Source organism: Schistosoma haematobium, chromosome 4 (assembly GCF_000699445.3).
Source record: "Schistosoma haematobium chromosome 4, whole genome shotgun sequence".
Classification (NCBI taxonomy): Eukaryota; Metazoa; Platyhelminthes; class Trematoda; order Strigeidida; family Schistosomatidae; genus Schistosoma; species Schistosoma haematobium.
The window spans coordinates 7,058,042-7,085,472 of NC_067199.1; the positions used below are offsets into that span (position 1 = coordinate 7,058,042).

The following is a 27,431-nucleotide window of genomic DNA, read 5'->3' on the forward strand; positions in this document are numbered from 1 at the left end:
AGTATAATCCAGTGAAATAAATTTGGAAGGAGGAAAAAAAAGGACATGAAGAATTCAGAAGATTAGAATTTGGGAGAGCATGAAGAGTGGATGTACTTGCGACATTGCAAACGATTTTGAGCCATGTCATTCAGGGTCTCTAACCATCGGTTACTATCATCTCGTGGTCCTCAACCAGGTAGTCTACACCTACCAACATAACTCAGTCCACTTGTCAGTGACTTCATGGACTTGTGCCATGTTTTGGTTTGGCCGCCTCTAGCTTTCTTCCAACCTACTCCTATACCACTGAACATAGCACGTCGAGGCAGTCGGTCGTTGGGCATACGTAACGCGTGTCCCAGTCATCTCAACTGATGAAGTTTCACTACTTCATCAGTTGATTTTCCATCCTTACCTAGTACCCATTTCCTAACAACTGCGTTACTCACTCGACGGTACCAGGATATACGAGCAATGTTCCGAAGACACCTATAATCGAATACTAGTAACCTATTAATATCCTCTACTCTTACCGACTTGCGTTCTAGACTCAACTGGCTGGGCTAGACAGGGAAGCGGGGCCAATAGAGACTCTAGGTCGTCCTTACGTGTCACTGATTCGATCGATAAATACGCTGCTTATCAAAACCTGCAATCCACACGTTACAACATTCACTTTTCTAAATTTTCGCGTGTTATGGTGTTATAAGGTTTAACAATGTGAGCTGATGTATACTTGTACCATGTTCTATTTCGATAGTGGTTGGCTAATTTAAATCTCTACTTTAATGTCACTATTTTCAACACAGGATTGACTAAATAGTGGAGCGGTGTAGTAATGGTTAAGGCTTTCGACTTTCAGCTACTAAGTCCAAAGTTAGAATCTCACTTTACCTGCTTTCATTTGGGAAATTTGAGAGTATTACTAGCCTTCACACATCGAGTATAGCTTAAAGCTAAGTGCTTGGAGGATGAGTCGAAATTCGCCTGAAAATAAGCATCGCTTAAATTGTAAACATATAATTAACGTTTATTTCCTCCGAATTCCAGAAGTAATTCACTAACTAAAGTCAGCAGAGAAATACTTTCGATCGATAATATTTTAGAGAACCGATTTCACTTATCTTGTATTATAAATACTCATTTGAATTAGTATTATTCATGTTACTTTGTAGAATCATCATAACTAGCATAGTACAGAATCCCAGTTATAAATTTATTTAAGAAAAAAAAAACTAGTTATAACACTGAAAAGATAAGACAATAATCGTGAGAAGCAACAAAACACATTGATTTACATCCATGACAAATTACGATGGGAAGCATATGCTCATAAAAGACAATAAACCAATTCCACTAAAAATAGAAAATGTATAAATCTGCTAAATAGTAATTTATTTATACAAACTTTGATTAAACAATACAAACCATAATTACTAATTGTAGGATTGAAAAAGTCCAATAGTAAATCAAAATTTAAGGCACATACATGACATAGTGAGAGACAGAGCATAAGTTTGATAAGAAATGAACCTACGGCTGAGTTCACAAGTCATACGTAATTTTTTTTAGAAATTAAGCTCGGTGGTTTTATCAAATAAAACAAAATACGGGTAGGGTAATAAAAGATTTCGACTGTGGAGAAGAAGGAGAGCATGATTAAGAGTATGGAATGAAAATCACCTACTGCTCTTTTATGTATACACAAAACAACCTGGTGAAAGAAAACTGTGTACTATAGATATACAGAATAACAAATGATCGGCCACTCGATATATATAATACATAGAACGGGACTATGGCAGGATCAACAAGGACATTGGACAATTAATATTCAGTTTGAATGGCGAGGATTTTAAAATAAATCTTCAAGATTCACTGAGGCAGGTCCAGCACGTTTTGTGTATCGTCTATAACGTTTTAAATCAGTATCTTCAGCTGCTCGAATTCGATTTGCTTCTTGTTGATCTGCAAGAAATTTCTGAAATAGATATAGAAAATTATTTTTTTAAGATTTAAATATGTATCTATGTAAAACTGCGGGTGAGGAAAGTCAGCTCCTCCTCTAACAATGCTCTAGCATGACCACGCATATACAGCCACTACCAGGGAAGACTTACTTACTGCCTTCTCATGGACAGCGTGTAGTTTACACTATTGAAAGAACGAAAAGCGGATGTTCCAAGCTTAAGCCGAGTTGTTGGGGACAGAGAATCCACCTAGGGGAGTTGCAAAACTCTGATTCGAAACAAATGGTGCACATGAGCCCCATAATCTTGAAGGGAAAATGGCGTATGAGCTTATTGTTAGTCGCCTGCTTCCATGGGACTGCATCTCCTAACGTTGCTTCACTGATTTAAGGATTAGACCTCTAGGTCAAAGGCTCGGGGAGTGGGCTTCCTAAGAAAACCACTCGTTTTGGTTCGGGAACTCGGACAGTACACAAAAATTGAATGTCAACAACTTCGTGTAGTACATATACATTTTGGTGGCACTTTGTACCAATGTGTTTAAATAAAACATGTGATTAGTAATAAAATTTAGCATTAGACGGTTTTTATTCATTCTAAGACTGAACATTATGCGTGTCAACCATGAAATAGTTCTAAAAATAATGAATGATCAACGAATGAAACATGTCAAGAAGTAAGTAAGACCAGTCGCATCAATAAACTCTTCTAAGGAGAACCTAGTTCACTACAAAGAGACTTATCCTAGAACTTAAAACAAGTAGAAAAACACAACTGTTAACACAAGTAGCCAACTGACCTACTATGCTCGTATTAATGAAAAACCAAACGCACACTTTCCGCTGGCTTTTTACACAGAAGTCCATCTTGGTTTTTGACAATGACAAAAAACATTTGACAGGTCAGAATTAAATATTTCTTATCTGTTGATTAACAAGTGTGAGTTTATCAGGAAGCTAGGGTGACGAAAAGAGCCTGTCAAAAAACATTATCCTTGTACAAAAGATAGTAATCTTCGTGTGCACGTCTATTTTAGTATTTCTGCGCATCATGAATACTTTCGCGAACACTGCAAAAGCGATATAAAGTGTCTATTGAATTTCAATTCCCATTAGTTGCTTCCGAAAAACCTTCACCAATAGCTATTACTCACTTGCATTACTAACCACAGTGCATCTCTTGTTCGACAAGGAAATTAGGAACCATTCAATAGATACTCCGCTTAATTAGCTCAATCGGAACAGTGATCAGTGGCCATTGGATTAAAAAATATGGAGCTAGACAATAATCCAGGAAAATAAATGCTTCCACATGGATAGAAAACTTGAGACTAGGGTAAGGGCTTAACACACTGAATGCCTACAACTATATAAATCATTTACCAAATATAGATCTATACACTCGCTTTTTAGTCACATGTCTTGTGTGGAGCAACCAATAATACAGTCTGTCTATAAAAAACAAAACACGAGAATAGTGGGGTACAGGTGTGTGATCTAAGGGCTGCCAAACCAAGATATGACATCAGTCCATGAAGTTAGTGACTACTAGATTGGAATGTGTTGGTAGGTGAAGACTACCATATTGATGCCTGCGAAATTATTACAATGAGTGATTAGAGGACTTTAGATGACACAGTTTAGAATTGATCGCGATGGCACAAATGTATTCATTTTCTGTCCCATATTAGATCACGAGATTTGGAATTGTCGTTTTCGTTTTCCATTCCAGCAATTCATTCTTTTTGTTCGAATTCCCACTCATAATGATACTACTTTTACTACTCTAGTATCTGTCTTGATATATGGTGTATTGACTCGAATAGATGTACCGATGTTTGACTCATTATGAACTACTAGTTTGAAGCTGACTGTTTCGACCACTAAGCTATCGGTTCACTGATTATGATAACGAACATAAAACGTACACTCGTCCAACACACTGTACACCAAAAATTCTCATTCAACTTATTTAGGTAACAAATCAATAGCACATTGAATTAGGAAAAACTACAAACCTGATAATTCTCATTAATCCAAAGTTTTTGTGATAAATACTTTGCTTGTTGTTCTTCGCCTGCATAATCCCATTCACTCTCATTTATTTTTAACCGACGTCTAGTGATAAATATCCGTGCCTCTTCGTCATATTCCCTACGAAGTATCCAATACTTTACAACCCAATAAAGCATCCAACGTAACCATATATAACAAGTCCAAGGGAAAAACAATATTCTAACCAGTAGAACACGTTTTAGGCTGGGTCGACAACAATCACCTCTGAAATGAAATACAAAAGAAAAAAAAGAAACTCTCCTTTGAGTGACCAATTTAACGGGGAAAATGTGCTCACCAATAAAAATATAGTGTTAGGTTTGTTTTATCACTCTACTTCCTTTTGTGCATTGCTCTATACTACTTATTAATATTCAGTAACCCGTTCCATTTCTGATAACTTTTGAGCATATGGTGCGACGTATATGTCATCATAACATTCGTGAGTATGGACACACGTTGACAATATTCACTTTATTATTTTAATTGCAACAGATATTTTCGAATTTTGCTTTATGATAACAGTTTCTATATTTTGATTCTCTTTATTCTCATTTTGACATCATCTGCCATTATGATCTCGACACAGCTATTAGCTGTCACATAACGTATATTGTTATGACTTCATATATCCATTTTAATAAGCATTTTTATGATCGTCTACGAGCTTAGTAAATACTGTAGAGATCTTATATAGTTCCGTAATTATATTGCCATCTTTACAGACAGTCTTGAGTTTTGGTTTGTCAAATTTGAGAAGTCACTTAATCGTGCTGTTGAAGCTTCGATGAGGAAATAACATTGAAAATTAAATGAAAAACGAAACGAAAAACTGACTAGAACATCAGAAGATCTAGAATAGAAAACTAATAGGTTTCAATTCGTTGGGTCATTTCATCAAAACGGTAAGAAAACTAACTATCAGAATAATGATTAAAACTAATCATCTTAACAACCACTGAGCGACAGATTCACACTTTAAAATATACAATATGTATCTCCTGTACCATCAAATCTGATGTTGGATAAAATAAGAGTCGAACTAAAGGGGTTCCTAATCAGATCACTGCAAAATAAAATTCTAATTTATTAAAATACGAGAAGGCAGTGAGTAGAACGTCCCTGGAAGAGGCTGTACACGCGTGGCCATGTGAGAGAATTTGGAGAGGAAGAGCTAACTCTTCACACTCTCGGTCGTACCACGGCATTTGAACGTTATGAATGAAAAACATTGTACCTCAAATATGTGTGGATGTAAAAATAGAACATTTTATACTTAACCATATTCTATCTTTTTACTAACTTTTATGTACGATGCAATTTGCTGTGACATAAAATGTGAGCCCTGAAAAGAGAAAACATGAGTGGGCTTTAAGTAACTGGTCATAGGTATCTTTGAGATATTATTCGTAAGTGAGCATTACTATAGTTACATGTAGGGGATACTAGTTCAAAGGACAGAGTCGATTGAAGAAGTTAAAAACTTTCGCTGACTAAAGTAGTTAGGTAATATTTGTTACATAAGTCCATCCACCTACTACTTTGACGTGTCATGTTACTATTAATAGACAGTTGAGGAAATATTAGAATTGGACACATGAGGCAATCCATGAGAACTTTAACTGTTGAATTGAGCCATGTATACATCCTTGTTGTCATTATCTATGATTAGATATATTGGGTGACATGAAGAAAACATGAAGATGTAGTAGTATTTATTAATCTTTAGATTATGTATTATTCCATTTTCCACTCTTTTTATTACTTCATCTTATGCTTCTTTAAGATGGTATATTTCTTATATTTGGAGATTTTTATTGCTGTTGAGGACATTAGTCCTTTGCTTGGATGAAGTAACGTGTGGCCATCTGGACTGCATTAAGGTCTTAAATTGACTACGGCTAATTGATAATCTTTTCTAGAAGATAATATCTATTACGGCGATAATAATTGAATGAACTTAAATTCATGTTATTTGGTCAAGTTTCATAAGATTAATAATCAATGATCATTATTACTTTATATATATATATGGAAATTGAATATTGATAAATCTATTAATTGAACGCTAAATCCGATTTCTTAATAATTTTAAATAACCTCAGGTTGAATCGATAATGCAACTTGAGTAAAAGAGAAAAAGTTCAAAGTGTAAAATCAAAACAAAACCAAAAACTGGTGATAAGAATCGATTGGACTCCAAAAATTAATTAAATATGATTTAGGAATACACCATCGTTACAGTTAGATTAACGGTCAGATTTTTCTAAATTGAACTGAGTTATATTTAATTCTTCTTAAGATGTGAACGAATAGTACACACGATTTTTTAAAAAAAAAAGAAGTCAATTTCATATGATATTTGCATTCCAAACGATTAAGCAATTACTCGCCATATCTCCATACAAAACAATATGAATTTTATGCATTTGTTTAAATGTGTAAAGAGAATTTTATTTATGATCACTAACTAGTAAGCTTTTATCAGTTAATTGTCATCTTAATACATTTAAACCACATTCAACTCAGAGAGAGCAAACAAGCTACCTACTTTTATCAAGAGAACACGATTGGTATAATGGAAACACTTATTATTATAACCAAATTGTACCAGTGATTGTTTTACTGTATTTGTTTGTTTAACTGTACTAAAAACATACTTTCTTTCGTTGACTATGACCTTGAACGCTCTCGGTTATGTTCAGTAGTTCAACTTGTACTGTTTGGTATGATCTCGGTATTCTTTCGATACCACAAGATTACCAACAAATATATATTATTACAACCGTCAACCGCCTTCTAGTTTTTCATCTACGAAGTAATTTCAGTGCAGTGGGTGATCATAGTCAACGATGACTCGACGCCACGCTACAACCCTGCACATTTAAACTACATTCAATTCAAAGGGAGCAAACAAGCTACAAACCTTCATTTCACAATAAAATCTCACTGATATGAGGTTTAACAAGTGTTAAAATACAGCTCTCTCTCTCTCTCTCTCAAAGATTAAAATGTTCTTTCTTCAGTCCGTGATAAGCTTTAATTTCTCTGCTAACTAATGAGTTATCTGATAAAAAACTGAAATTAATTATTAAACATATAAACCATAGAAGGATATTTGGTTTATGGATTTTTGGATAGTTGCAGATAATAGGTGGAAAATTTTTAATCTGAGGCACTGCATAAGTTGAGCTGCCAATATCAGTCTACTTGCTCCTCAAAATATCCTATAAGTGTTCAGATCACTAATTTTCAAACACTAAAATATAATAGCATCTTTATCTTGAGATTCTGAACATTAAATATTCAAAATTTAATTATCTATTGTCAACATAGTCACTATTTTCATCAAACCAATGTCATTATCTTCTATCGAATTTACCTGTGTCAAGTGTATCATTATTATGAAGTTTACTTTATGCAAATCGCGTACGTCAGCCAAGAATGTTGATCATTGAGATGGAAATATATGGAAATGATTTGTTAATTTGTGGGGTTACACTTAAACTAACTATTGTTATCAGAAACTGTAATTTTCAATCAAGTCAATGGTAAAAGTCCTTCATTAGCTTCGCCAGATAGATTCGGTTAAAAATAATAGAAAAACACGGATCCAGAAATAGACAGCTTCATTTCGTATCAAGCCTGTTTGGTGTAATATTACAACAGATTACAAATATATTTCTCAGATGCTAAAGGAAAATATTTATAAACTTTCTTGTTTATCGCGGACATCGAAAATGTACTCGCATGGGTTGTGATACAGGGTTGTATTATTGCTGTCGCCAAATGTCGTGGTACGGCCAAGGGTGGGGAGTCCGCTCTCCCTCTCAAAATACTCTCACTTGACCACTTGTATACAACCACTACCACCAAGTGCATGATGGGAATAAAAAACACGAAAAAAGATAGGAATTTGTGCAAAATATGAATACAAACATACATATATTGAAACCCATTAAAAGTGATACGTATTACGCATGGAAAGAAGAAAATACCTGCAAAACAACCGTTACGAATCCAAGAAACAAGAAAAAAGAAAAAGCGAAGCATCCAAAAGTGCATTAGATACAATGAAAACTAACCACTTTCAATTTATTTACCGAAGTTCAACAGTCTCCTTTAATATATCCCGAAGTAGTTGTTCCTCACGTTCTTTCAGTTCATCACGTGTTAAACGTCTGCCAACTTCATATTTGGATATATTTAAACGACCATCAGCAATAGCTATCTGTTTTGCTTTGGCACGATGCTTTGGATCTTTTAGTAAATAAGTTAATGCATGATTATAACTTGTCCATTGACCAGCATACTAAAAGAAATATAAACAGTAAAGTTGTAAGCATTTTTTCTCAGAAAAAAGAGGAATGATCAGTGAACGAACTGATATGACAGAGTAAGAATTAACCATGATAGTTAGACATTCATTACAATAGACAGTAAATGATCCATCATTACTATAACCTCTAATCATTTATTTATTAATTGTTAACCGTGTTTACTCCTATTATGTTGTGAGGTGGTCCGAGTCTGATACTTACATATACGCTTCACATATGTATTCCAAAACCAGTTACCTGAATGAGAAAATCAAGAGTGAGTAGAGAGCTTTTATTCGTTAACTGAATCGATAATGTTATTCACAAGTCACTCATAAATTTTAGTAGTTGAATTCATGAGCCGATCTAATCTAGATAATCACTGCAAACCTGGAAGCACTAAACGACTGTTTCTTCCTAGTATGGGGCTCCTCAGCTGTGCAAATCTACGACCCCACATGCGAGACGCGAACCCAGGACCTTCAGTCTCCACCTCGAACAATGGATGAAGGGTTGCTCAAGATCATGAATCGATTGGAGTTAGACATTAACACTGTTGGATGCCGGTTCAATGGTCTGGAAGTTAAGCGTTCGCGTGTGAGGCCGAAGGTCCTGGTTTCGAGTCTCGCGTGCTGGGTCATGGGTGCGCGCCGATGAGTAGTCTTATACTACGACGAGACGGTTGTCCAGTGCTTCCAAGTTTCCAATGCTGGTCTAGCTTAGATCGACTCATAATTTTTATAATTTAAATTACTACAGTCTCCACAAGTCCCCATTTTGATCATTCATAAATATAGAAACATTTTACTCAAAAAATTAAACCACGTTTCAATCAATAGTGCATGCCTGTTTCCTCAGAAATTGACCAGTAGCGTTTCTAGCATTATTTGGTCTATCTGATTGGACCAGATTATCACCTTTATCTGTTGAAAAATAAATCTGTTTTGAATTCAATTATTGTGTTAAATACTTTGCATATAAGCATGTTAGTTTCATAGAACAGAAAATATATTCTTTTAGTCAGCAGTTCCGCCTTTTGATTTGAAAACATGGGAGACTTATGTCAGATTTATTGACCATTATAACAGATTTACTACGGTGGAAACTCTTGGAAGAGCCCCAAAATATCCTTCGTCAAAATCTCTAAAGACCCAGAAACACGAGGAAACGTCTGAGTCAGTCGCCGTTGAGCAGGAGCTTCGCAGAAACATCTAGAAAATGTAGAATCACGTGTTGTGGTTTTGATTGAATATTTACCTATACTGCTACTATATTTAGTACGGTTCTATGAATTTAAAGAAGCCCAGGGTCATGTATAACTCTATAAATACCCTCATTTTTTCCATATATGAACTAACTTTAAGTAAAGCTTTTGCTCGCAGCCCGTTCATCCTCTCTATTGTTCGAGGTGTCGTGTACGAGTAGTTTGGGTTATCAAAACCGGCTAGGAAGACAGTCTAGGCAAATCAGTAGCATGATTTATCAGAAATTAAGAGGGTTATATATATATATATATATATATATATATATATATATATATATATATATATATATTGCCAACCAATTAGAAAAGTCATGCACAACCAACAGGTCAAGAGAGGAAGAAAGGGAAACAAAATAAATATGCTGAATGTACACGGATACTGATGATGTTCACACTTAGGTGTGAACCCAATAACCATTGGTTTTAAAAGATACAACTGTGAGTCATAATAATAAAGATACAGTTACAAGAAATATTACGTAATTAAGATGATGTTTATTTGTAAAAGAGGTGGTTTCTAGGGCTGTTATAGGTATAAAGGGGGTTATAACTTCTCGAGCGCTTACACTGTGGAATCATACTTTCTGAGGGACTTAATAAAAAACTAAGTTAGAGACAGTCTTGACGACCTGAGAGTATTTAATGGCCCAAGATCTGACTCCAGTTCGGTCATGTGATTACCGTTATTGAAATAAACATGTCGACAATTCTCGTATATAGTCAACGACCCAAAAATCGTGCTAGCGGATAACGGAATTAAATAAGTCCAACACGAGAATGGATTTTGAATACGCATATTCTGTACAGTCGTCGGTCGGAAAGAGAAGCAAAACAATCACCAACTGCTTGAGGCCGGTCGCGCACACACTTTTTGTTAGTACGTTTAATTGTTACCTCTGTATTTTTTAAGAATTTACGGCCATTTTTAGGATCAACCTTCTCTAGCTAGCTCCATTAGTTGTGGAAAGACAGTATCACCCCAGATGATTGTTTAGAGAGACCACTGAACTGTTGTCACGCCTCCGTACAGTCAGTAGTACAACTTGACATTTAGACGACGAGTTTAATGCTTTTAGTTCTAAAGCTCTCTAAGCAACTTACCTGAGATGGTAGGATTTATTGAAACAAATATTCCAGTCAATATAGCTCAATTAATTCACCACGATATCCAAGCCCCACCACTATACATCGAGGTAATATCTGGAGGTGGGTAGCAAACATGCAAATCCCTTACAAATAATTATAATAATCACATCTCAAACACATTTCTAATACAACAGTAATAATAAAACTTACTTGTATCGATGATATAATAAGAAGAATTGATATAATTACTAATCGAACATCAACTTTTGTCGAAACACGACGTCGATAATACCGATAGTAATGATAGTACATTTGATCTGGATTATCAAGCATATAATCGTATTCTGTTCGTTGTTCTGGATCACTAAGAATCTGAAATAATAGGGGAAAATGATTTTTTTAATAAACAAGTGGAAAATATTCATTATATTCCGTAAGTTACTTATGGTTTAAGTTGAAATAATATGAATGTAAATCATATTAACTTAATGATGCTTTGAATATTTCACTATTGTGAGTACAGTTGAGATGAGGTTTTGGGTATTTCATGAAGATGGTTAATTAGTTGGTGATAATATAAACCTATTGTTGATTAAAGCCCGTTTAATATGTCGTATACATCACATGATTCCAAGAAGTCAGAAACTTGTGAGTGGAAACAACCGTATTCTATGAGAAAAAGACTTTAGGTATCATGCGTCGAAATCGGTTGCAGTGAATCAGATGTACTCATGAAGGTATAAATGTAAACATTTTGATGTTCCAAAATGATGGAAGAATCGTGAGACAGACTTTTGAAGAGCATAAACTACGATATCATCATACAGTGTTTAAGTTTGTTCTTACAACATATTGATATTAGTTAGGGAACCATGGGAAAACAGAAACTAACAGAACGTTGTTTTGTTTTGGTTTAACTCTCTTCGGGAGTGCACATCCATAACGTAGGCCAAAGATGCAGTAGCAAACATGTTGACTTTAGACCAGGAAGTTGGAATTCAATGGGCCATATTCCCAAATCCAACTAATCGGTGTTACACAACGCGACATCGTCAAGTATCACTCGCTTCTAAATGTTTCACTCTTAACATGGTTGGAGTTCAAAGATCCTTTAAACAATTCAGTGCTTCTTTAGATTAGCAAAGTTTAAATATAATTTTTTAAATTACTTATTAAACATACCTCATAGGCAGTGTTGATTAAACGGAAGCGTTCTTCCGCTTTTATTTTATCCTCAGATGTTTTCTGTCTATCTGGATGATGTTTTCTTGCCATTTCATGATATGCTTTACGAATTCTATTCTTATCATCATCTCGGGTAACCTGTAAAACTGACATTTTTCCCCCAAAAAAAACAGACGAAATTAAATCTCAGATGCGCCAATATAATATGGATATCAAAAGCTGAGATAATTTTAAGTCTGACAAGCTGATAAGCGTTATCTGATACCTTAATACAATTTAGCAACATAGTATAGACTTGAATACTAGACACTGACCTACACCTCTTAGTGAGAAAGCTAGTGATATTACCCAACCAGTCAGATGGTGCGGGATTCGAACACGTAACTCAATGGTTGTACGTTACATGTCTTAAATACTGAGCAACCATTATTTTTAAAAAGGTTAATTTTGATTGAATATACCAATACCTAACACTGTGAAATCCGGAAAAAGATTAATACCGTGGAATAAATGTAAACACTGTTTATTACATTTTTGAAAAGTGTAGAAAAAGTCTGAACCCAGCACCTATCACTTTAGATCCTAGCACAAGTTATTTACTAAGCTAATAAGTCTGACGAGCTACTAACCTGTTCAATAAGTATGAAGTTTATTTGTAAGGATTTGGTACTTTCCCACTGCTGATATTGAAAACTATGAAAAAATTATAAATACAAACCTTTGCCTATTAACTTATTTCTATCTGATATACTATCACTGCTTACATAACTGACATACGAAAACTCTATAACCACATTTTTGATTACATTGATACAAAATCAATAACTCAAGAAGAAAACATTTACATTGATTGATCATTGAGTGGTTGGGTTGTACTTCATTATACTAAACAACGGATGGCAATGAGGTTAAAAACAATTGTCTGTTAAATCTACTAAACTAATTATCAATCATAAGAAATGATTTTAGAATATTGTAGTGAACGAGAACACAAGTGGGGACAATCAAATGTATTTGCATACAAAACTACAGAACATATTAGTAAAATCTGAGAAATAAACAGTAAATACTTCAGTTGCAAAATGTCAATCGTTTCAGACTTCGTTGTTCTTTAGGTTCCACACAAATCATTCTTTGTTCTCGTTCTTTTTTCTTTGATCTTCTTAGCCTTCTGCCTGAATGCATTTCACTTTCGATCGACGATACATACTACTTATATCTGTCGGTATCAGTAGCACACACCACAATATATGTAGAGTTTCAAAATAGGACATATTGGTTTCAATGTTACAAAATTTGATGAAATATTAAGTCTCTGATTGAGTTCACTGAAATACTGATCTCTAATGAAATAATACCACTGACCCATTCAGGCTGTTACTGATTTATTTTATTTATTTATTTGAACACATAAATATTGGTACAAGAGGACACCAAATATATATGCGCCACACAAAACAATGAATGGGGAGAGAAAAAAAGAAGAACAATGAAGACCAGATTAGTGTAAGGCAGTGTAATAATAATAGTGGGCGAAACGAAAAGGTACAATCAGAAGAAATCCTTCAGTTACGGAAGATACAACCACTTTTTATGAAGAAGGTAAAAGAAGGTTACAGCAGGATCGCCACTGGCTTCTATTCTGAGCCATATCTGATAACGTCTCTAACCACTGTGTTGCCCCATCTCTCAGACCCCAGCCAGGGAATCGTGAAGGAACAACACAAGCCAGCACTTTGCAGCTTTCTTTCATATCACGACACCATGTCATACACTGACCACCTCTTTGCTTTATCCAACCAGTCCCAGAGTCGGCAAATAATGCACGATGCGGAGTTCTCTGGGACGACATTCGTAGAACATGTCCAAGCCACGGAAGTCAATGTTTCAAGATAGTGACACTACAGTGACATTATCGTCTCTGCGCCCGAACACACGATGCCGAACCTCTGCATTACTAACATGGTGTTGCCACTGAATGTCAGCTATCCTTCGGAGACAATGATGATCAAACACAGAGTCGTCTCAGGTCCTCAACTCGGAGAGACCAGGTTTCACAAGCATAGAGCAGAACTGCTCTCACCGACGCGTTGTAGATTGGACATCTAACAACCAAACTGACATCACGAAGGCACCAAAGATGGCCCAGATTGGCATAAGGCGCTCTGGCTTTCATTATACGTGCATTGATCTCTACACTCACGCCACCACCAGAACACCCAGATACACAAACTTCTCGACTACGTCTATCTGCTCACCATCCAGGGTGAGTACAGGATTAGAATCCTGCCAGTCCTGTTAGAAATACTTTGCACTTCGAAGGTGCAAAGCAAATACCGTACCTGCGGACACTGATTGCCAACTGATTAAGTGCGCACTGCATGGCTTGGGCATTATCGCACAGTAAGACAATATCATCCACATACCTATGGTCGAGAATTCTTTCTCCAGGCAACAGATCCACACCGCCATTACTTACATCCATCAAAGCTGTTTCCAGAATGTCATCGATCGAAAAGTCGAAGAGGAATGGTGAGATTGGGCAACCCTGCCTAACCCCACTGCTTGAATGGAACAATGGAGAGAGATGGTTGTATGCCCTCACTCTGCCTGAGGTGTTTGTATATAGGGCCTTTAGGATGTTAATAAACTTCTCAGGTACACCTTTCTTCAATACACAATCCCAGAGAACAGTCCTGTTCAACGAATCGAAGGCAGCCCTGATGTCAAGAAACACTACGATTGTTGGCCTGTGATAGGTATGACGATGTTCTAATATTTGGCGGAGGGTGAAGATATGATCAATACATCCTCGACCGGAATGAAACCCAGCCTGCTCCTCGCGAGTCAATCTTTCTCGGGTTTTGAACAACCTACGAAGAATGACGGAAGCCAATAGCTTGGACGCAATCGGAAGTAGACTTATCCCCCGATAGTTGTTACAGGAACGACGTGAACCCTTTTTAAAAACAGGGTTAACTATCGACTCATTCCATGACGTTGGTACACTCTCTAGTTCCCAAACCTTTGTAAACAACGTCGTCAATTCCTTAGTCAGAAAGTCACCACCATCTTTAAAAAGGGCCGGAGTTACGTCATCTAGGCCCGGTGATTTGTAGCGCTTCAAGAGTTGGAGTTCCTTGCGGACTCCCGCCTCATTTGGTGGATCAGTCGTCACCGGCCATGGAGGGCAGGATAGTCTGATCGACGTTGCCGGAGCAGCAGGTCAGTTGAACTGCCCTTCGAAAAATTCTGCCCATCGTCCAAGACGTCGATGGACGTTAGTGATTGGCATCCCGTCATCCTCGCAGATTGTTTCGCTCACACGGCCTTATTCGCTATTTTGATGACGTCATGAAGTTGCAACCAATGCTCATCTATATTTTTCGGTGGAATGGTAGCTAGTCTAGAAAGCTAGCTCGGTTCGATACTTAGTTGCAACCAACTTGCTGACATCAATCCTTTGGTGGCGGTCACTTCGTTGGCCACTGAAAAGTAAGGTGAGATTGGCGCAGACGAAGGCATGGTCAGAGTCCAGATAGGTACTCCAAAAGAAGCGGCAGTCTTGTACACAACCATGCCAGCGGTAACTGACCGCGATGTGATCAATCTGAGTCCAGGCTTGAGATGCAGAGGGAGGACGCCAGGTGGCACATCGACGGTGACTGTGCCGAAAGTTAGTGCTAGCCAGAAACAGGTTGTGTTCTGTGCACAGTTGCAGTAGACGGTCCCCGTTATCTGTCCTGCGACCAGCAAGTCCCTATCGGGCACCTGAACGATTCTCTTCTGTGACTAGATGCCTGACCTGAGCATTCAAGTCTCCGGCTAGTACTACAATATCTGTCGAACGCACTTTCTGGAGAAGAACAGATAACTGGTGGTAAAACTCATCCTTGATTGCATCCGGGCTGCAATCTGTCGGGGCATAGGCGGAGATGACGAAAAGACATCGTTTCTCACGCCGATTTCTTCTCACTTTGATGGAACTTTCTAATCTAACAGCACATAATCGACTGTTAATGGGGATCCAATCGACTAGTGCTGCCTCAGCCCTAGCGCTTAGTGCGACACCAACGCCAGCAAGACCAGACAAAGATGCCACAGGGTCCTCGGATAAGCGCACGTAAAACAAGCTTTTCGAAGCGACAGATGGAGAACGAATTTGTAGTACTTCACCAGAGTCTTGAATACGGGTCTCGGATAGACAGCAAACATCGATATTAAGACTTTCTAAAGACATACCAAGCCCTATCTGTTGACCAACGTGCATAAGTGTGCGAACGTTGAAGGCAGCCAGTTTGAATGGTGCACGTGGTTTCAGAAAAACTGCTTCAGTATTCGTATTTGGTGGTAGCATACAATTTTCAACCAGGCAATGACCCGAGAACGTTTAGATAGAACCGAGTTTCCACCATAGGCGAGCTGCTGTATAAGTCGAAAAATAAGGATACATAAAGTGGGAAAAAAAGAGAGTGAATAAATGACGTAGTAAATAATAACAATAATAATAGTAATAATAATAATAATGATAATAATAATAATAACGTGAATCGTCTGACTATTAATCGAAGCGAGAATAGAATTTCCAGTAAATATCGTCATTTCCACTTAATTTGTGTGTGGGCTGTGATACTGCCTGAGTGCCCAGACCGAGGCAGGTGGTTTTCTTAGGGGACCACACCCGAAGCCTTCGACGTGAAAGTCTGATCCACAAGGCAGTGGAGCATCGTAAGGAGATGCAGTCCAATGTTAGCCGGTGACCAACGATTGATTCATACGCCATTTGTCCCCTCAGGATACTGGAGCCCATGTGCACCATTGGTTTGGAATCCGGTTAAAGCGCCCGACATTCGCTTTTCGTCCTCTCATTTTCGTAGACAACACCCACGCCATGAGAAGGTAGTGAGTAAGATTCCCCTGGCAGAGGCTGTATACGCGTGGCGGTGTGAGAGCATTTCGAGAGGAAGGGCGGGCCCACCCTACTCTCGACCATACCAGGCATTTGGGGACGGCTGTTACTGAAATCCCATAGGACAATGATATTAGATGATCGAGGTCCGAATTCATCATCATTCCCCCCAAAACAGGAAGTATGCCTATTACGCTTTACAAGAAACTGTCGTCTGTAATGACTAAGTCAAGGATGCATAGTTTATTTTTATTCATTTTCATAAATAGGCCCTTAGAAAAAATACTTCCTTCATCTAACTTGTTTGCTACATCGAGGCTCTCTGGTTATCTCATAGTATGTAGATAGTGAACGCGCTAACAGAGTCTGGAGTTTCTTGTAGGCCATAAACAACAATAAAATATCATTTAAGATACATTTCTTCTCATCTAAATATAGAATATGACTTCAAACCAAATCTATATCATTGGGTAGTTTAACAATAAGGAGTGAAATTAATATGTGTGATGACCACTTTACTCATTATGGAAGTCTTACCAATGATAGTCAGTTCGTGACTGACAAAATATCTGAGTGGACATAAAAAACCCACTAGGCCTATATCGACATTAAACCTCCTGTAGAACAGGTAGGATTTTCATCAACCTATCAGGATACAAGTAAACTATTCAGCATTTCACTCCGTATTAATATATATCTGAACAAGATCAACTTTAAAAGTTGAAGACATATGTGAGCTACAAGTATTGGGTTTCAGAAACATTTAAAATATTTTCGATGCACAGTAAAATCACTGGGTAATCCTGATGTTACGTGTACAGTACTTGATAATGATGGAAAATTCCTTAATGAAGCTATGGCCTTCATTACATGAGATAATTTTGAAATACAAACCAGCGTGTAGTATACTCCAGTATATAATAGTAGCAAGTAAAGGAAGACGTTTGGTAATATGTAGGAGCAACTAAACTAATAAATATCATCAATAGACTCTTATTTAGAGAATCAGAAATCCAGATCCAGCCCTACATGCTTTAGCCCATAGTAATCCGATAGTATCACCAGCACTTAAACAAAAAGTGTGTCTCAAAATTGAACATACAAACCAGTATACACAGCTCAATTTTGACAAATATTGATCAGTAAAGATTAATGGTGTAGAATGTACGCCTTACGCACGTAATAAAGGGAAGTTATTAAAAAATCTTACTCCAATGTCTTATCTCTCGATCAAATTATTTTTAAATAAACGGAATACACCCATTGAAACATAAAATAAGAAAGAAAAATTGTTTCAGCGAAGAGTTCACTTTTCGTTAAATTCATTTTCAAAGCTGTACAATCCCAAATATATGTAATATATACTTAGTTCTTTTTTCACGATGATAACAATTATAATAATAGTGATAATAAAATTCTGTTAAACATAGTTTTACTTTTGTTACCAACCAATGTGATCTTTTTTATTTTTGAATAAACATATGAATTTTCGATATTCAACTACATTATCTCTTGCTCTCTTCAATCAATTTATGCCAATGATTTATATTTCAACTAAGAGCTAGACATGAATTATATACAATGCAAAACATCTAATTAATTTTAATGAAATATAAAAGAAAATAACACATTCAATACAATCAATATGGGGGGAGAGAGAGAGAGGAGAGGTTATGATCGATTAAAAATTATCAATAAGTTGTTCAAAATTAATTTTTGTTTACAAAATAATTAATAAGAAGACTAGGAATAGTGACAACATTCTACATTCCTAACTGTTATAATTAAAAACCAGGTTAATTAATTTTTTTTAAGGAAAAAAAAAACAACAAAACTGTAAAACATAAAAATTAAGTGTACAAAAGTTAGAACAAGGTGTGACTGTTGTCATTTATTATTATTATTCAACTGATTCAAGAAATAAAGATTAGTAATCTTAGCTTTTAACTACACGGATAGGGATACATAGTTACAACGTAGGACTAGGCAAATATATGCATCGGTCAAAGTTGTCACACCTCATTAACACAGCAAGACGAACACCGGATTCATAGAAGTAGTTAATTCAATGGTGTAATATATAAAGGAAAGATTTAATGTACGGATATAGTACAGATATAAAGAATTAGTTCGTAGAAAGAAAGATATGAAATAATTTTAGTCTCATAGTTTAAGGGAAGACAAAGAGTGTATACACCGATGCTATTGTGATCGATTCTGAGCCATTTCACCCAGTCTCCAACCATTGGTTACGATAGTCGCGGGGACCTCAACCAAGTAGTCTGCATCTACCAACATGGGTAAGACTAGAAGTTAGCGACTTTAAGGACTGATGCCACATTTTGGTTTGACCACCCCTAACATAGTGATACTATCTAGTTGCCTAAACTTAAACAGAAGAGACAGAACTCGAACTTACGATATAGCAGTTGAAAGTTGAGCGTTTTAAACATTGCAACACAGTTCCATGGCTATTATTAACACTGACATATTGAGAAAAAAAACAAATAACGATACAATATTCCTAAACTTGAATGACTAATTAAGTAACTCGGAAATATTTATTCAACATTATCGATTAATATAACTTATTTATCGAGTACAGGTTTATATATGGAAGACCATGAACACTGGTGACATTAATTGGTTATTTAAACTTGATGTGAACAGAGAAACAAGAAACTTTGACCAACTACGGAAGCTATTTTTGAGGACGTCATTTCATTTACTTTAAAACTCGTAAAACAGTAACATTTATTTTTGGTCCTAGTTTATTTTACAGACTATAAGCTTTCGTTTGATGTAAAATTCACTGCCACAACCCTTTCTGCTTCAAAGCTATTGTAATTCCCTCAAGATACTCGAGCCCATGTGCACCATTGGTTTCGAATCAGGGCTTTCCAACTCCCCTAGGTGGACTCTCCATGTCCACCAACCCGGTAAAAGCGCCAGACATTCGCTTTTCATCCTCTCAATTTCGTGAACAACACCCTCGCCACGAGAAGGCAGTGAGTAGGACTTCCCTGGCAGAGGCTATATACGCGTGGCCATGTGAGAGCATTTCGAGAGAGTGAGCGGACTCTACCAGGGCATTTGGGGGCTGTATTAAACAATAAATCTGTCTTCCCCACATGAATTCTCATTCACTACAATATTTGTGCAGCAAGATAAAATTAACAAGACCAATAGTAGAAGAATCAAAATAACTATATTATAAATAATACTGAGAAAGTCTAAATCTGTTAAGGGCAACAGCTTAATAGTTAAAGCAATCAAGCCATCTATTTCAGTTTGATCAACCGGATAATAACACTAGTTAACAGATATAAAAGTGAACTTTAACGTCTAGCACATACACCTTTGGTTGTTAGATGAGTGAACTACTTTTAAAGATTCTTTTTATCGGTACTGTCAATAATTACTTAAATTATAAACGCATTTTAATTTGGTTGCATTTTTGTATACATCTAATTGAAGTATATCGTTAAAATAATTTTTAGCTGTTTACAATTCATAAATTTTACAATTACTTCAACCATAAGATTTTTGTTGCATATTGTTTTCTAATTGATTTAAGTGAACTTTACAATGGGAAATATTTAACAGAAAATTGATTTAATAAATAATCTAATTCTTTGGAATTATTTACCTAAGACAAAAAAACATGAAGGACATGTATATTATTAGAATTAAGTTTCGATCATACATTAACTCATCTCGATCATAGCTGTTACGCTGACGGGGTGGTCGGGCATGTTTTTCGTGATAACTCAGCCAAGCTACATTGGCTTGAGTCCTACTATGCCAGACATGTTGGTTGGAAAACGGTAAGACTAGAAGCAGAAAATTAAGGTCCGAGGGCGAAGTCGTACTGTTAACTGTGGAGGAATGTGAAAGCAGTAGGGTGTTTCTCTAGGACAACCAGCACGTGCAGCGATACCTCCTTCCCACAATGAGAGTAATGGGTTAAAAAAGGTCGACTCTAAAAATGTCACACTTCATTTTACTCCACTGATTTCCATTTCCGGTGGTAAGGCCTTCTGAAGTGCGGAGCTAATACATCGAGAACTCCCCATGAAATGGCGTGAGTGACCAGCCTCAAGCAGTTGTTCCTTGGGTTCTGTCGTCACGCTCCTGGGTCACTAAGACCGTCACTAATCCACCTCCCCTTTCAGTGGTAGATTATTAGGTTACTAGTATCTTGACATAGATACGTTTGAAGCGATTCCCGTATGTTGAAACAATCGACTGGGTGGTGGTTAGAAGCGTAGTGCTAGGTAAATATGGCAAATAGGTTGATGAAGTTGTAAATCTTCATGGAATGAGGGTGCTTGAGACACATATTAATGGGATAAATTGTTCATCTACCTCGATCAATCAGTCAGTAACAACGTGGAGCTTCGTACGTACGTACATCAGTTCGAGTTGCCACATCACATTAGCATAGAGATGCAGTTGTTCATTCTAATCCCGTAGCAGTAGAGGTGGTAAGAGTATAAGCAGTAATCGGAAACATTGCCGTTTAAAGATGTTATTCAAGGGCTATAATACAGTGAAATAAATTTGGAAAGAAAATAAAGGACATGAACAATCTAGAAGATTAGAATTCGGGAGAGCATGAAGAGTGGATGTACTTGCGCCATTGCAAACGATTTTGAGCCATGTCATTCAGGGTCTCTAACCATCGGTTGCTATCATCTCGCGGTCCCCAACCAGGTAGTCTACACCTACCAACATGACTCAGTTCACTTGTCAGTAACTTCATGGACTTGTGCAGTCGGTGGATGGGCATACGTAACACGTGTCCCAGCCATCTCAACTGATGAAGTCTCACCACTTCATCAATTGATTTGCCATCCTTACCTAGTACCCGTTTCCTAACAACTGCGTTACTTACTCGGTGGTCCCAGGATATACGAACAATGTTTCGAAGATACCTATGATCGAATACTAGTAACCTACGAATATCCTCTACTCTTACCGGCAATGTTTCACTGACATAAAGTAGGACGGAACGAACTCCTGAGCAGTAAACACGTCCCTTGGTTGATAGACGGATATCTCGCCTACACCATAAATGACGCAAGTTGGCAAAAGCTAGTCGAGCCTTCTGTATCCGTTCTGAGATTTCGTCACACAGCAGACCACAAGGGCTGATGAGACTTCCAAGATAAGTGAAGCGGTCGACACACTCAACTACTTCACTCCCTATCATTAGTTCGGGTGTCAATGCAACCCTATCCTGAAGTAACATTTTGCATCTCGAGGGGGGAATCGCATGCCGAACATGCTTGCGTTTTTGCTTCGAGTGGTCAGAAGACTCTGCATTTTGTCAGCGTCTTCACCAAATAGAAATATGTCATCAGCATATTCTAAGTCAACAAGTGAATCTCCTGGTAGACGTTCAAGCCCTGAAAATTAAGATGAAGACTGTTATATCTGAAAGCACGTCAACGACAAAGTTAAACAACGATGGAGAGAGTGAACAACCGTGACGAACACCACTTGAGGTAATCAATTCTGATGACAGTTCGCCATAAGCTCTCACTCGACCAGTTGCGTTCAAGTAGAGAGCCTTTACAAGGTTAATGTACTTCTTTGGTACTCCTTTCAGTGACAAAAACTGCCATAGAACCTCACGATCAACAGAGTCGAATGCCACCTTAAGGCCGAGAAATACTACGATTGTGAGGCATCTGAATGTGTGTCTATGTTCTAGAACTTGACGTAGTGTGAATATCTGGTCTATACAACCACGTCCATGTCGAAAACCAGCCTGGTTTTCTCTAGTCTACTCTTTACGAGCTTTAGTTAGGCGTCGAAGTATTATTGAAGCTAATATTTTAGACACTATATTAGTTAAACTGATTCCACTGTGATTGTCATAAGAGGACTTTTGTCCTTTCTTATAGACTGGCACAATCAGTGATTGAGACCAGTCAGATGGGATTACGTCCAGTTCCCAAATTCTACCTAAGACCTCAGTTAATCTTGCTGCTAATACTGGACCACCATCCTTAAAAATCTCAGGAGTAAACCTGTCAGGGCCTGCTGCTCTCCCTCGTTTCAGATTTTCTATGGCTTTTTCAACTTCGTAAAGGGACGGAGGACCTACATTAACTTGCCATTCAGGTTGACTGGAGATCGTGGGAAGCCGAAGTGTGACTGAAGGCCAGTTGAACTGATCCCTAAAGTGTTCTGCCATCGATCCAATCTCCTGGATTGAGAATTATAATATGTCCATCTCTCTCTGAGATAGTTTTGCTAGCAGTCGGGTTCCTAATACTGGTTTCCTTAACAAGTCTGAACAATTGTCTGCTATTACCTATTGAAGCTGCCTTTTCCATCTCTCTTGCTTTCGCTACCCACCACTGTTCACGATCATTGCGTAGGCATCTTGTCAGCTTGTGCTTAAGCTGACTCCGCTCTTCATTATGTTCAGAGCCAGATGAGATGAGTTTGCGAGCATCTATCAGTGCGGTAGATGCTGCTGAGATCCAGTGTTTCTCTCTAACCTTGTGGTTTACCGTACTAGCAGATTTCACTGTTGTTTTCCCAGCTTTTCGGATATCATTCCACGCTGCCTCGAGGTGAGCATCACATAAATGGCTGCCTAACTGTTTTTCTAGTTGTTCCTGAAATATACTTTTAGTTTGACTATCATTAAGTATGACCCTAAGAGATTTCCTTGCAGCGTCTTTCCTACGTCCAGTAAGATGCAGACAAATACGCGCTCGCACTAAAGCATGATCTGAATTTAAGCATGTGCCCCAGAATGAGCGACAGTTTTCTATCGAGCCCCTCCATCGGTGGCTGATAGCCATGTGATCTATTTGGGTCTAACATTGGGACCAATTAGGGGGTCGCCATGTCAAAAGATGCTTTTCCTTATGCTTAAAGCTTTCTGTAAAACTCATTTTTTACACTGTCTGAGCTGCAGTCAGTGGGAGAATAAGTACAGACGACGAAGAAGCAACGACGAGTGTCCCTATCTTTCCGAGTGCTTAATGTTCCGCTTAGTCAGACAGCGCACAAACGACTGTCTACTGGGATCTAGTCTAAGAGAGCCAGTTCTGCCCTAGGACTCAATGCTATACCTACGCCGGCGAGGCCACGGAAAACAGCATCGGTACTTCCAGATACACGAAGCGTAAATCCAGTCGGTTCGTTGCTTTGATATGGTGAGGTCAAGTGAATGACGCTACTCGGATCCTGTATGCGCGTTTCGGAAACGCAGCACACATCGATGGCGTGAGATTCTAAAGTCCTAGCTAAGGTAGCCTGTTGTTCTATTTGTCACAGTGTTCGGACGTTGAAAGCTAATACGTGTGGTTCAGAGCGTGGTTTCAGGAGACCAGGAATAACGTTACGCGTACCCAAATCGTTTGCCCTAGCAGTGGAGGTCATAAAGGGACGTGAGAAGGATTAGTCGTAGAGATAAGAGCGGTATTAGAAGGTGTGGGAAGGATTTGAATGTGACCAACCCGGTTTCGTGTGCTGTTAAGGGTATGAGGGCTGATGTCACTTTCCGGCTGCCCACACCATGGAAGGGTATTTCTTGAGGAACCTGGAGAGGAAATCGGATTAATGTTGGCCTTAACAACCTGGGAGCGTGACTGCAGAGCCCAAGGGACAACTGCTTGAGGCCGGTCGCGCACGGCCTTTTCGTCGGTTTTTAATGTGTTAGCTCCGTTCTTCGAAGGGCCTTACCGCCGGAGACGCAAATCCGTGGGGTAAGGTGAGGTGTGACATTTTTAGGGTCGACCTTTTCTAACCCCTTCCTTCCTTGTGAGAAGGCAGCATCGCTGCAGATGCTGGTTGTCCGAAAGAAACACCTTACTGCTGTCACACCTCTCTCTAGTCAGTAGTACGACTTCGCCCTCAGACCTTGAGTTGCTGCTTTTAGTCTTACCGTTCTCCAATCGACCTGTCTGGCATGGCAGGACCTACAGGAACATATGTTCCAGCCAATATAGCTCGGTTGGGTCATCACGACAAACAAGCCCGACCATTGTGTCAAGGTAGCAGCCACGGTGTTTGCTAGTGTAGGAACAGGTTGGAAGAAAAATAGAGATGGTCAAAACCAAGACGTGATATTAATCCGTGTAGTCATTAACTGTTAATTTGAGCCACATTGATAGATATTCACTACACGGTTGAGGTGCGTGCGATAATTGCGCTCAGTAGTCTAAAATCCTAGGTGGTATAGATCAGAATCAGTCACAATAGTACAGGTGCATTAGCTCTTCAGTTTGCATAAAATCTTAAATTTTAAAATTATCTGACACTTTTTATTTCACAAATTCATTGATTCTTTTCGCCGTCCCGATAGGGTATAGTAGCTTGGAATGATGCACCGGATGGGATGGGTTCTGAGTTTTGAATAAAATAACTGTGAGAAAGTTATGTCTACTTCCACCTAATAAAAATGCGGTCGAGGTGAATAATTCACGACATAGGAATTTTATTTAGGGTCACAAACTAGAATTACGATTAGAATATAGTTAGCAGCTAGTAATAGAGACAAAAAGCCGAGTAGATGAATGCATTGTAATTCCGTATAGAGGAACACTTATGCAGTTAATTTTGAACACTAAGAACCTTTAAACTATCCATTATAATTTCTGAATCCTGGTCTCTGTTCTTTAGTCTTCACATATTTACCAATTTAAAGCGTTTTAGTAGTAAAATATTGGTAGTACTTACTAAGCGTTTAACAAGAAATAAGCTACTCGTAATTCCGTTAAATTTTTTTACAAGAATCCAATAGGTGCTATCTTAAATCTTACTGGTACATCAGTATGGTATACTAGTAACATCTGAGCTTATCAACAAACATTTATTAGGCAGAATATCCCCACTCCTATCACTTAATCTTCAAGACCCTTTAACACATTATATAATAGTATACTGGTTTCGAAACTTACCATCATAACAGGTTTCTTCACCACAGTAGATTCCATCAATTTGAGCATAAGCTGACTGAGGTGTAAGTGATAGGATAAGGATGATTAAAAACTTCGTAGAAGGTTCGAAATCTGTCAAATAAAATGGCATACCTATTTTTTTAAATAACAAAATACGTTTTAACACTCAATATAGCTCTTTATTCTTAAAACAATAAGATCTACAGGTTGTTCACACTAAAAATATAGGTCAGTAGTATACATAAGCACAAAATTAGATGAATACATGAATTTTCTTAGTCATGATAATTTTGTGAATTTCCGTATGAAATAGTTCGGTAGTAGTTACGTCACTAACAGAAATATTGGAAGTGAATACTGTCCTAGCCACTTAAACCAACACTGAGACTAGGTGGATACATTCCATTTCAGTGGTCTTGAGTGTTGTGTTAACGTTCTCCTCAATGATATCATAACTTCTGAAGTGAGTAGCGATAATGTAAATGTCACATGAAAAACAACTTCGAATGACTCATTTTACTGTACATAAAAAATATAGACTAATACGTAAGCATAATATATTCCTTTTATTATCGAACTGTAACGTACTTGTGCAGAAAATTAATATAGATTCAAACCACTTAACGAGTACAGGTTTATGTACACTGCTCTGAACCACAACGTTTAGTGATAAGGCTAGTTACGCTGCTTCCAAATGCTCTGGTACGGTTGAATTATTATTATTATTTGAACATAGATATTGGTGAAAGGAGGCACCAAATACATGTGCGCCACACAAATCTCACTTGATTTGTGTGAGGGCTGTGATACTGCCCGGATGCTTAAACCGAAGCAGGTGGTTTCCTTAGGGGGCCACTCCCCGAGCCTTCGACCTGAAGGTCTGATCCACACGGCGGTGGGGCAACGTCAGGAGATGCAGTCCCATGGTAGCCGGAGACCAACGATTGGTTTACACGCCATTTGTTCCCTCAAAATACTCGAGCCCATGTGCACCATTGGTTTCGAATCAGGGCTTTCCAACTCCCCTAGGTGGACTCTCCATGTCCACCAACCCGGTAAAAGCGCCAGACATTCGCTTTTCATCCTCTCAATTTCGTGAACAACACCCCCGCCACGAGAAGGCAGTGAGTAGGACTTCCCTGGCAGAGGCTATATACGCGTGGCCATGTGAGAGCATTTCGAGAGAGTGAGCGGACTCTACCCACTCTCGGCCGTACCAGGGCTTTTGGGGGTGTGAATGTGGGGAAGATCCGCACTCCCACCCAAAACACACTCACATGACTGCTGAGAAGATCCAGAAAACTCCTCGACAAAAAGACAAGAAAGGCTCTGAAAACACTGAGAAGCATCTTATCCAATCAGGGCCCACTAGAAGTTGCGCCAGAAACATCTAGGAATTTCTAGATACACAGTTACAACTGTGAAGTGTCTGTTGATTGTCACGGCGACTGATGGATGACAAGCGATTGCTTATGCACATAATGGAAGATTACCGGTCATAGTAATGTGGAAAAATTGGCTTGGTCGTGCAATTAATTCACAGTGAAAGAAAGTTACTAAAACTAAACTAGTTGCATACTTAGCCTAATTGCAAGCATAAAACACAAAAGTTTCATCTTTTTCACCGTCAAAGACAATATATTTCACTTTGATGGGTATTCTCAGAAGGTCCTAAACACAACACAACAGCTCACCTGAAACGGGGAGTAACGTTCCCATGCAACAACCCGCGTTT

At 38.0% G+C, this 27,431-nt stretch overlaps 1 protein-coding gene across 1 annotated transcript; it reads right to left on the reverse strand.

Moving 5' to 3' along the window:
• Positions 1–33: 33 nt before the first annotated feature.
• DNAJC25 (DnaJ sub C member 25) lies at positions 34–27,431 on the reverse strand. The gene is made up of 4 exons (XM_051215546.1): positions 25,697–27,431; positions 11,858–12,006; positions 10,886–11,047; positions 34–8,318 (listed from the first exon to the last, which is right to left on the reverse strand). Exons 1-4 carry the CDS (start codon positions 25,824–25,826, stop codon positions 8,106–8,108), a joined length of 654 nt encoding a protein of 217 aa, XP_051066076.1. The 5' UTR covers positions 25,827–27,431; the 3' UTR covers positions 34–8,105.